The following is a 12,319-nucleotide window of genomic DNA, read 5'->3' as shown; positions in this document are numbered from 1 at the left end:
CTCCCCTGCGGTTTCCCCGGGGAGCAGCCCCACACGCAGAGCCTCCCGCGGGAGCGGAAGCGACTTGCCAGCATGCGGTGCGCCTGCATGGGATTTCGTTGGCGCCGGCGACCTTTACGCCGTGGCCGACGGGCAAAAGGAGCTCAGAGGTACTGAACGGGGAGGACAGGTATTCGGAGGGATTTTATCTGGTACCCGGCTAGATTCCCCTGGTCAATAACCGTGTCTCCCCCCCTCACAGCAGGTAAAATCACAGGGGGCCGTCCACAATGCGCCAGCTTTTAGCCGGTTTACAAAGAGACGTTCCCGGGGCCATGCTTAAGTCAAGCAAGGAAACAACCCACATGGAGCTGAGTTTGCAGATCTCCCCGTGCCGTTTTATCTCCCCTTCTGCTGCCCACAGAGATTTCACCAGCACTTTCTTACCTGCAGATCTTTTGGGCAGTTTTGCAAACAAACCACCCGAGATGTTTCTCTCTAAAAACTGACTTCTAAGATTGCAGATTAAATATGTATTTGGCAGCAGCACCGGTTACTGAAAATTTCACACACACACCCCCCCCCCCAACCCCTAGTATTAGCATAAACTGCATAATCAATGAACAAAATGTAAATGTACAAGATATATTTGCATCAATTATGTGCTCAGTAATGTTTTCCTATGCAAACTGGATGATTACATCCCACATGCTCAGTTGGCAGAACACGTCTAGCAGATGAGACGGAAACTGAATGCCAGGTTGAGGCTTCTGCTGACCTGTTCTCACGCATTTTGGTCTGAGGCAGGGTTACGGAAGGTCATGTTGCGGGCCCACCGGCAGGCCTGGTGCTGGCAGGATGAGTGGAGTGATCTCACCATGGAGGACATCCGCCTGCTGGAGGAAGAGACGGCGCGCATGCTGGCACAGAAGATGTCAAAGTGCCTGGAGGTGGCGCAATCCGAGGTGCCAACGCCGAGCCCAGAGGGCAGGGAAGAGCCCGGAGACGTGGTGGGGAAGAACGGAACGGAGGGGAAGGGAGGCCTGGACACCATGGTGGATGACAACCTGACCAAGCAATGGTCGACATCCTCCAGGTCATCGTATTCCTCCCAACATGGAGGTAAGAGGGAGCACAGTAAAGCTCGTCTAAGCCTCTCCCAGCAGGAGACACGACAGGGAATGGCGCAGGAACACCGTCCGTGGGAGAGTTCACGGCTTTTGCAGCTTCAGCCTTTCCCAGCAAGAGGCACTGTAGGGAATGATGTAGGATCCTTGGCTGCGGGGGGAGCGCACAGTTCCTGCTGCTAGTCCTGGACCCTCTCAGTAGGAGGCACTGTAGGGAATGATGTGGGATCCTTGGCTGCGGGGGGGGGAGTGCACAGATCCTGCTGCTAGTCCTGGACCCTCTCAGTAGGAGGCACTGTAGGGACTGCTGACCGTATGGAGGCTCTCAGCTTCTGCAGTCCCTGCCTCTCCCTGGGGAATGATGCAGCACATTGGGTAGCTGTGGGTTGGGAGACGTAAGATTGATGACCCCAGAAACGGGCGCTGGTGTAGGAGCATTGGCTGGGGGGGAGGGGATGGTGTAGGAGCATTGGCTGGGGGGGAGGGGGATGGTGTAGGAGCGCACTGGCTGGGGGGGGGAGGGGGATGGTGTAGGAGCATTGGGAGGGGGAGGGGGAGGTGTAGGAGCATTGGCTGGGGTGGAGGGGGATGGTGTAGGAGCATTGGCTGGGGGAGGGGGGATGGTGTAGGACCAACTGGCTGGGGGAGGGGGGATGGTGTTAAGAGCATTGGCCTTTGGGGGAGGGGGACGATGTTAGGAGCATTGGGAGGGGGGTGATGTAGGAGCATTGGGTGGGGGAGGGGAGAGGGTGGAAAGGATAACCCTGCTGTTACTAGGGTAATGACGAGTTTATCATTTTTCCCTTCTCTGCTTTGCAGCCGGGGTATCTCCTCAGAGTTTATCTGAATGGAGAATGCAGAATATTGCCCGTTGACTCGGAAAAACACTCCGATGAGGAGTTCTTTGATGCTCATGGTAAAAACCTTTTCCTTGTGTGTGCTAAGCTAACGTTTGTTGTTTTCCCAGTGTCGCTGCCTGCGACTGAGGAATCGCCTTACTCTAGATTCATCTGTGCTTTGCTCTTTTTCTCGCAGAGGATTTCTCCGACAGTGATGATGTTTTCGCCAAGAATGACCAAGTGGAATTCCAATGACTTTATCGACACCTATGAGAGGCTGGGGATGCTGAAGAAACTGCAGGTAACTGGTGACCATCACTGGGAGGGAGCTGCTGTCCCAGTCTACCTCTGACCTATGCCAGAAGGGCAGGGCCTTGTCTCACCGTCCCCCTCTGGCTCATATGGGAGGGCTTATCCCCAGGCTTGAATTTCTGCATCGGCCTATTAGGTCTGTGCCTAGGGAAGGAAAATGTTGCTGGCTGCAAAGTTCCTGCTACACCCCCCCCCCCCCAACACATACCTCCTCCCCAGACGCTAATCTTGCCCCAGATCTCCCCTCCAGAGCTCAGGACTCTGCTAGCACTCATAGGCCCCTTCTGTCCCAGCCTGGGAGTGGGCCTGTCCCTCGCAAGGAGGGGGTGGAGTTGTTATATATTCAGCTTAACATGTAAATGTTTGTGTTTAGTCACTTGTGGCAGCCATGTGTATTATAACTGAAAGCACACGTCCTATGCTCTGGCTCTGTATCCCTCCTTACTTACTCTGAGCCCCTGAATAAACCCGCCTCTGCCTCTCCTCATTCATTCTGAGCTCCTGAATAAACCCGTGGTATCCCCGCCTCTGCCTCTCCTCACTCAGCTCCTGAATAATCCTGTGGTGTAAAATTCTTTAATTCTGGAATCCGCACCTTCAAAAGGCTATAAACAGGACTGAGCTGCCTCAGAGGGTGGCTACTAAAACAGTCAGTGGTCTTCATTCTAAAGCATATGGGGTTAGATTTAAAGATCTAAACATGAAGGTCAGAGCAGGGAGATATGATAGAGGCATTTAAGTACCTCCAAGGTTTCCATGCAGAGGAAATGAACCTAGGATAACTCAGGAGTAATCTATGGAAATATTTCTTACAGAGAGGGTGGTGGATGCATGGCACAGCCTCCCCGTGGAGGTGGTGGAGAGAAAGACAGAATCTGAATTCAAGACAGCAGGGGCCAAACACAGGGAATCTCTGAGGGAGTGGTAGGGATTGTGTGGATGGACAGACTAGGTAGGCCGTATGGTCTTTTTCTGCCATCCTGTTTCTCTGTTTCTGTCCCACTTGTGCTTCTCCTCGCTCTCTCCTCGCCACGATACAAGCTGGATGATGGACCATGTCGATCTTTATCTGCCGTCATTTGCTGTGTTATGTTACTGCGTCTCAGAAGGCCCTGCAGTAACCGTGTGTTCTTATCTTGCTCTTTAGGAGATGCTGCTGAGGTCACAAGCACTTTTAGTCCTGATGAGCTGGGGCCTGCAGCGTCCCCTGAGGTATTTCTCAGCCTTCTGCGTTCTCCGTGTCTCTCCCTCCCTTACCCGATCTCTCTCCCTACACCCAGAGTTTTCATGAGATCGCAAGCCATCGGGGGGGGGGGGGGGGGTGGCTTTAAGTCAGTCTGTCTGTCCGCAAGTACAAACTCTGTGAGTAAAGCTCTGCTTCACCTTTTCAAACTGCCCATGGACGCAAAGTGCCCACGGCTTTGTACCTGCATTTTCCGTGGGCAAACGTTAGCTGGAAAACAAGCCACGTAGGTTAGAAAGTGTTTTGTGATCCCATCCTAAATGTGTCCCTGGGAATGTCTCCCCCCCGTTCATGCCGTGAAAGACCATTTACAGACAGGCAAGTTTCCCCGGATAAATTGCCGATTACCCGGGCAAATTGTCTGTGAAAGTTGCCTTCCCTCAATCCAGCTAAAACTACTCACGTTATTCCACGAGGCGTGGACTTTTAGCCATGTTGGGAGGTGGTGATCCCAGGGGTGAGGTTGGGTCAGGAAGGATAATAGCGCGCGGTTTCAAATCTCCCCATGTTATTTTCTGAGAGAAAATCCCCGCAAAAAAAAAACCAAAACAGGTGCAGATATCCACGGGTCCACTGCAGCCACGGCAAGCTTCAGGTGGGAAAACATGCACAGTCTATCAAAACGGCCTCCATAGCCTGCATACAATTTTGCCTTGTGTGTTCAAACGTTTCTTTCTGTCTCCCCATTTTTTGTCCCCCCCCCTCTCTCTCTCTCCTGCCGCATATCCGTTTTCTCTTGCCATCGCTCTCTCCGCCCCTCTCTGTTTTCTGGCCCACGCCGGCAGGCGGGCTCCGTGGCGTGCAGCGGGGAGGCGTGCAAGATCCACGTCCTCTTCCTCGTCCTGCACAGCGGAAACATCCTGGACCTGGGCGGCGGGGACCTGGCGTCCAAGCAAGCCGACCTGCAGACTCTGTCCTCTGCCTTCGATGCCGTCACGCGGGTGCACTTCCCCGAGGCGCTGGGGCACATCGCGCTGCGCCTGGTGCCCTGCCCTCCCATCTGCGCCGAGGCCTACGCGCTCGTCTCCAAGTACGAGGGAATCCCCCCCCCCCTTTCCCGCTCTTCTAGCACAGCCCGTGTTTAGGGGGGAGAGCAGCCGTCGGGGCCCCGAGCGCAATTCACACCGGGTCGGGGGAGGGGCAGCGGCTTGCCCGCAGGGTCCAGGGGGCTTGGGCCGAGGTCAGGCCAGGCGCGCGCCCTCAGTAACGTCCCAGGGGCAGCTGGATCTTGCGGGGGCTGCTTAATAGCAGAAAATATTGCAGGTTTGATGGTATCTTGCAGCCCTCCCACAGCACATCCACAATTAACAGAGTTTTATGAAAAAAAACCCAAAAACCAGATGACCGTATTCCTCCAGGGATGCCAGGCTGTGCCTTAAAGCAGCAGTGCAGGGCAGCTCTTCCTTCACAGAGAGCAAAGCCCCGGTCCTGATGTCTGACTCAGCCCTTCAGATAGGCTTTCCAGCACTCCTCCCCCTCCATTATAAAGCTGTCGGGGGGGGTGGGGGGGGGTTGCTGTGCTTTTTTTTTTTTCTCCTTACGCAGCCATCACTGCTGTCTGCAAAGTGTGGACACAGCACAAACGACCAAAGCGAGGACTCGGGGGGGGCGAGAGAGCTTTGCAACCCGCTGTGGCCATAATAAACACGTAGCCAGGATCGGGCCGTGGCGGGAGGTCGGTGGTGCCAGCTAACGTTGCTGCCGTCCTTCTTAACAATTGGCGTTCCTTGCTTAACTGGAAGCTTTCTACCACCCTCCCTCCCTATTCTTTCTTCCGTCTGCTCCTTTTGCTGCATCCCTTCACTCCATCCATATTTCTTTCTCTTCTGCTTCGTCGCTGTATCCGTGGGGCACTTCTCTCTCTCTCTCTCTCTCTCTCTCTCTCTCTCTCTCTCTCTCCGCCTTTGCACCCGTCTTCCTCTCTGCCTCTCAGCTTGAGCCCGTACAGTTATGACAGCGACAACCTGTTCAGTAGCCAGGACCACATCCCGCTGGCCGCCCTGCCGCTCCTTGCCACCTCTTCCGTCCACTACCAGAACACCGTCTCCACGGTGATAGCGCGCATCAACCAGGCTCACGGCGACTTCCTGAAATCGAGGGAGGGGACCGGCTTCTGCGGGCAGGTGAGTCGCCACTGAGGCATGAGTGATACCTGCAGGGGGGTGTGGAGGAGGGAGATGATGTAGGAGGGATGGGATAAGAGCGTTAGCTTTGGGGAAAGGTATAAAGGTCTGTGGCTTGGGATAGCACAGAAGTGCTGACTGGGGGTGATACAGGAGGGCTGACTGGGGGGTGATACAGGAGTGCTGACTGGGGGGTGATACAGGAGTGCTGACTGGGGGTGATACAGGAGGGCTGACTGGGGGTGGTTGATAAAGGAGTGCTGACTGGGGGGGTGATACAGGAGGGCTGACTGGGGGTTGATACAGGAGTGCTGACTGGGGGTGATCAGGAGGGCTGACTGGGGGGGTGATACAGAGTGCTGACTGGGGGGTGATACAGGAGGGCTGACTGGGGGGGATACAGGAGTGCTGACTGGGGTGATACAGGAGGGCTGACTGGGGGGGTGATACAAGTAGTGCTGACACTGGGGGGTGATACAGGAGGGCTGACTGGGGGTGATACAGGAGTGCTGACTGGGGGTGATACAGGAGGGCTGACTGGGGGGTGATACAGGAGGGCTGACTGGGGGGTGATACAGGAGGGCTGACTGGGGGGTGATACAGGAGGGCTGACTGGGGGGTGATACAGGAGGGCTGACTGGGGGTGATACAGGAGTGCTGACCGTTGGGGAGGATGGTATAGAAGTGATGTCCGGTGGTGCTTACGTCTGGCGTTCCTGTTTGCGTGTTGCCGTAGGTTGTTCTAATCGGGGATTGTGTTGGTGGGATCCTGGCCTTTGACGCTCTGTGTCACAGTGGGCCGACGGTGTGCGGAAGCAGAGGTAGCAGCCGTCGTGGCAGCATGGTGAGTCTAAGGACGCGCGGAGGGGAGAGGAAAGCACCAACAACAGGGTACTGGACCAGTGGTCCCCCAACCCTGTCCTGGGGGCCCCACCGGCCAGTCGGATATCCACAAGGAATATGCATGAGAGAACATTTGCATGCACTGCCTCCATAACATGCAAATTTTCTCTCATGCATATTCATTGTGGCTATGCAAATGTTCTCTCATGCATATTCATTGTGGGTATCCTGAAAACCCGACTGGCCGGTGGGGCCCCCAGGACAGGGTTGGGGACCACTGTCTTGCAGAGGAGTGGCAGAGTGGCCGGAGCAGCAGCAGCCTGTGAATCGGGGAATCCGGGATCCAAATCCCGCTCCTCCCACTGCCCTCCATTGCCTCAGGTACTAAATTAGATTGTAAACCTCTTGGACAGGGGCCCTCCTTCTATAGCTGAATTGTAACGTGCCTTGAGCTTGGGTTTGGAAAGGCGAGTGATTCAGTCCTGCTGAGGGGAGAGGCTTGGTTTCTACAGTCAGTCTGTAGCAGCCCTGCCTGCTCGCTTGGTGGACCCTGATATAGCCAAGCTTCCTCCCATGGCGTAGACTGGAGGAATCTGGGCCCAGTCTCACCCGCGGGCCCCCTCCAGCAGCCACCGATGGGTAAGGTTGAGCCGATGCACTTTTAGCCTTGGAGGTCAGATCTCTGGTGAATCATATTCCCCAGCGAGGCTGGGAAAGATCTGGAAGAGTCCTTACGCACTTCTGATGCTTCCTTACAGAACACAGAGCTCTTGTGCCCCGGGATTCAAGTGGCGAAGGACCCTGTGGCAGAAGGTGCAGAGGCAACCGGGGATCTCAGCCGCAGAAGCCCCGAGCCGCCGGGGCCCACCAGCTGTGGCACGACGGAGGCGGGGCTACAGTTAATCCAGAAACGCGGTGACTTCTCTGCGCTGGAAGCCGAGACGGGCAGGCAGCAGCAGACATTCCTGTGCAGGTAACGCAGCAGGATGGACGAAGCCAAGATAATTCTTTCTAAGAATCTGAACGCACACGTGGAGGCCAGAAAGCACAATGTGCTTGTAAGGCAGCTGCGATTGGGGGGATTAGGTTAAGAGCGTGCCCCTTTTTTACAGTGACGAAGCAAAGCCCTGAGCAATAGATCACGTGTGAGAAACGGAAGGATTTGGGGAATACCTTGAAACCCTGAGGATAAGTACCAGGGAATTAACTATCCCACTAAGTGGCACGTTGGTTCACCGTTTAGACCAAAATGTGAGCGTGCATAAATATAACTTCTCCAGGTTACATGTGACATGGGCTGAGGCTCAGTTAACATTAATCTGGGACAGCCCCTGGATGTTTCCTGATCTCGTGTGCACTGCTCAAGTCAAGCGCAGAAAAATGTGCTTGTGCTCAGGGAAGATGTTCCACTGATTTCAGGCCGAGATCTTGTGGGGGCGAGGGTGGCTCTCCAGGGTAGGCGGCGCAGGTGGAAGATTAAGCGGATGTGTCGAGAGGTGGGCCTGAGTGATGAGCACTGGCTCTCCCTGGCTACCAGGGCTTTGGAAATCTGCTGAGTCTGTGAATCGCAGGCTGCAGCAAGAAATATATTTTTTTCTTTGCATTTTGTGATCATTACCGCAACTGATGGTGCCGAGATTTCTTTAAAACTGAATGCGCATCACTGCTTTCGTTTAAACTTTCTGCTCCAAATAGGCCTTTAGATTTGACAGTTTCTGCCCCCTTCCCCCCAAATACTGAGTGGAACTGATGTAGAAATATAATTAAGCCTTATTATTATTCCTTTGGGTATGCGTACGCTCAGCCGTATCATGTTTGAGTTTTATGAACTGAATATTAACAGAAATTTAAAAAACAACCCAAAAGAATCCCAAGTGGTTCCAAGTTGAAGGGAGGCAGTGGTTGGCAGGGCCTGTGAATGATGCAGCACGCGGCCGGCGGCGTCACTGGCAGTGCTGTGACCAGGTCGAGGGCAACAAGCCAAGGTAGAGACCAGGAGACTGAATACGTGAGCAGAGTGCAAGAATAAAATGACTTTGCATGGAAAGCAATAAGTGAGGAAACCCCTGCAGATCAAAGGCTGAGGGGGAACTGGTCCCTCCTCCTCCTCGAGGTCCCCCGGATGAGGTGTAGGAGGCTGTGGGGGATATGTTTGAGACGCAGCGTAAAGGGTTACAGCTAAGAGACCCGATTCTTCACTGGGAGTGCTGGAAGCCGAGTGCAGGGAATTATGGGTAATGGAGAAGACCAGCTTAGCATGTTTGCATTGCCCCTAAGGCCCTGTGTCTGTGTGAATGTTTTTAGGGTAGAAAGATTATGTACTCTTTTTTTACAAGCCCTTCTCCTCCTCTCAGTCTCCAGGCCAGCGTGCTGAAGTCTGAGCCGGAGGCTCATAAACCCATCACCCCCACTACCACCCTGGATATCGGTGAAGCCACGGGGAGGCTGGAATTCAAAGTGTCCGGGTTCTTCCTCTTCGGCTCCCCCCTGGGTCTTGTCCTTGCTCTGCGAAAGACTGTGATGCCCACTGTGGACGGTAAAGACCCTGAAGTGGGAGAATATAAGGAAGGGGCAGAGCAAAGAGGTAGCTGAGATGTGTGAAGTCTCTCTCTCTCTCTCTCTCCTTTCCGCGTGCAGTGTCTCAGATGCGTCCAGCCTGCGAGCAGATCTACAACCTATTCCACTCCGCTGACCCTTGTGCGTCCCGTCTGGAGCCCCTGCTGGCCAAGAAATTCCACGCCATCTCGCCCTTCGCCATCCCACGCTATCAGAAGTTCCCGCTGGGGGACGGAAACTCGGCTTTGTTGGGTGAGCTCAGATCTTTCCGGAGACATATTTGCCTCTTCTTAGAGAGCAGGTAGAGAAAGCAGGTTCTTCTCCATCTCCCCCTTCCCTCCCTCGGATACCTCTAACTCCATCCTCCTCTGCCCAAGATTCCTCTCCATTTCCTCCTCCCTTGCCTGAGTCCCTCTTTATCTTCCTTTTTCCTTGGATTCCTTTGTATCTCTCCCCTACTTTTCCTTAAGATCTTCTCCATCTCTGCCCCCCACCCCAACCTCCCCAGGTTCCTAGCTATCTTCTCTCCTCTGATTCCTCTCTATCATCCCGCTCCCAGGTTCCTAGCTATCTTCTCTCCTCTGATTCCTCTCTATCACCCCGGTCCCAGGTTCCTAGCTATCTTCTCTCCTCTGATTCCTGTCTATCACCACGCTCCCAGGTTCCTAGCTATCTTCTCTCCTCTGATTCCTCTCTATCACCACGCTCCCAGGTTCCTAGCTATCTTCTCTCCTCTGATTCCTCTCTATCACCACGCCCCCAGGTTCCTAGCTATCTTCTCTCCTCTGATTCCTCTCTATCACCCCGGTCCCAGGTTCCTAGCTATCTTCTCTCCTCTGATTCCTGTCTATCACCACGCTCCCAGGTTCCTAGCTATCTTCTCTCCTCTGATTCCTCTCTATCATCATGCTCCCAGGTTCCTAGCTATCTTCTCTCCTCTGATTCCTCTCTATCATCCCGCTCCCAGGTTCCTAGCTATCTTCTCTCCTCTGATTCCTCTCTATCACCACGCTCCCAGGTTCCTAGCTATCTTCTCTTCTCTGATTCCTCTCTATCATCCCGCTCCCAGGTCCCTAGCTATCTTGTCTCCTCTGATTCCTCTCTATCACCCCACCCCCAGGTTCCTCTTCTTTAGGTTCCTCTCGGTTTCTTGGTGCACAGTAGCTGCAGGCCAGCAGAGCAGAGACACTGTGTGCGTATTCTGCCACCCCCCCCCCCCCCCAGCTGCAGTTCTGCTCTGGTGCAGGCTTCCTTTTTAATCTGGAAGCACAGGAATGGCAGGAGACTGGGAGCGCGTGCTTCCCGCTGCCCCTCATCTGACTGCCAGACAGGAGGGGTCAGCCTTTTCAGTATGGAAATATTCGGTATGATTTTGGCCAGGGAGATGACCTGTAAACTGGACATGCACTGGTGACCACCCTAATTTACATGCAGAGCTAGAAAAGAAATCCGGGGCAGAGATGAGAGAGGGCTATAAAGGTCTGTGCTATGACTTTGGCTATGACCGCAATTACAGCAGCACTGCGATTGTAGGTCACGTTTTGGGGCTCGCTCTCTTCCAATGTGGAGGCTCCATTTTCCCTTTAGCTTCAGCAGAGGGCAGTTCCACCTGTTCTTGTTCGGGCTGCATTGATGGAATTACCCTAGGACTGAGGAATGAGAAGACTCAATCTGCTCGGGAGAGGAGCCCTTTCTTGAGGGCAGTGTTGAGCTCCATTGGTGGATATGTGAGCCAAGACATCTATGACTGACTCTTTAGCTTTTCACCAACCTCTTTCTTTTTCGTTTCTTTTGGGTGGCTCAGCGGATGCCTTACAGACTCACTCCTCTCTTTTCATGGATGATCTGGAAGCTGCCATGCCAACGACCCCCACCGGAGGATTCTGTGGCTTCTGGAAAGCCAATGAACTGAGTATCTCTTGCGAGGTCATGGGGTCATCGGACAGCACCATTGAGGTGGTGAAGAGTAAGTTGTTTTTGGGGGGGGGGGGACTCGTCTTTGGTGCACTGTTGTGGCGGGGAGCGGGAGGGGGAAACTCATTTTTCATGAATTAATTGCAGCAAGGCCGCAAGGAAAAGTAATAAAAGAATTGTAATCGGTCGCTGTCAGATGGTAACAGCTGAGTTATGACCACAGAAAAATTCAGTGTTACTTTCACTATCTTCCCCACCACCATGAAACCTTTTCACCAGGTGCTCCTCTTTGCCACACAAACTTCATAGAAATGGAGATTTGTACCCTAGAGTATTTGTTGTGGGCCGCAGCTTCAAGACAAATAATCCTCTCCATGGGCCAGATGTAGTAAAGGGTCTTCCTCCTTTTGTTTCTATGGAAAATGCTTCATACTTAGGCCCCACCTTGTGATATTTTCTGCAGCTGCCATCATGGACGCCAGAGCCTCTTGCTCCTCTCTCCAACTCACCGTTGGTCTTGGCAGGTTTGGAGACAATACTTCTGGGCAGCTCACGCTTCTTGTGTCTTTGCCGGTGTGGCAGTGAGAAGCCTCAGTCGAGGGCCCAGTCATGGTGAGGCCCGCAGCTGGTAGTTGGGAGAGGGGAGGAGCTGTTGGTGCACGAAGCAGCTGGGCCCAGTGGTGAGGCCCGCAGCTGGTATTTGGGAGAGGGGAGGAGCTGTTGGTGCACGAGGCAGCAGGGAGTGCTGATGACGGCCATTTTGTGCAGAAGGAGCCAGCACTCAGCAGGCCAGTGAATACTTTCCCCGACGGTGGACCTGTGGAGTTGTTTGTACAGCGCTGTGTGTGTCGTGTAGCGTTACAGAAATGTTAAATAATAGTTGTTAAGCAGAGATCAGGTGAGGGATCTGGAGGAGGAATTTTTCTCCCACTGAAACAGTCTAGGAAGCGAGTACCCTGGGGAACGATTTTTACATTCTCTTCTTGTCAGTGGAGTACTGCAGTGAACAAGGGTTTCCCTTTTGGTCTGAATAGTGTGGGCTCCATTTTCAGTCAACAGGCAGCTCAGCTACTCAGCTGAACATACCGGGATATCTTAAAGTTAGCCGGTTATGTCTAACTGGCTAACTTTAGGACAGCCCTATGGCCCGACCAGAGTTAGGCGCATAACTTATGCAAGCCAACTGCTCCACCCGAAATCGCCGCCCTCCCGCCCCTGGAATACCCCTGACTTATGTGGTAGAATTTAGCCACATATGGCTTTCAGTATCGCCGGGTAGCCGTTTAGGTGGATGACTTTTCAGTTATCTGTCTAAATGGTTTTTGAATATTGACCTCTGTGGTTTTTTTTCTATGTAGTTCTTTTTGAAAAAATAAAATCAAA

At 53.5% G+C, this 12,319-nt stretch overlaps 1 protein-coding gene across 1 annotated transcript in view; it reads left to right on the top strand.

Moving 5' to 3' along the window:
- Positions 1-12,319, top strand: part of PITPNM1 (phosphatidylinositol transfer protein membrane associated 1) — a 48,038-nt gene that overhangs the window by 14,987 nt on the left and 20,732 nt on the right. The window contains 13 exon segments of the mRNA XM_029575618.1: positions 787-1,101; positions 1,926-1,978; positions 1,980-2,022; positions 2,142-2,175; positions 2,177-2,253; positions 3,405-3,469; positions 4,286-4,530; positions 5,434-5,623; positions 6,360-6,467; positions 7,225-7,439; positions 8,821-9,002; positions 9,104-9,274; positions 10,827-10,988. Of these exon segments, the coding sequence (XP_029431478.1) occupies positions 787-1,101; positions 1,926-1,978; positions 1,980-2,022; positions 2,142-2,175; positions 2,177-2,253; positions 3,405-3,469; positions 4,286-4,530; positions 5,434-5,623; positions 6,360-6,467; positions 7,225-7,439; positions 8,821-9,002; positions 9,104-9,274; positions 10,827-10,988 (1,860 nt within the window).

The sequence above is a fragment of the Rhinatrema bivittatum genome, chromosome 13 (genome assembly GCF_901001135.1).
Source record: "Rhinatrema bivittatum chromosome 13, aRhiBiv1.1, whole genome shotgun sequence".
In the NCBI taxonomy this organism is placed as follows: domain Eukaryota; kingdom Metazoa; phylum Chordata; class Amphibia; order Gymnophiona; family Rhinatrematidae; genus Rhinatrema; species Rhinatrema bivittatum.
This window is presented reverse-complemented; position numbering and strand designations above follow the sequence as displayed.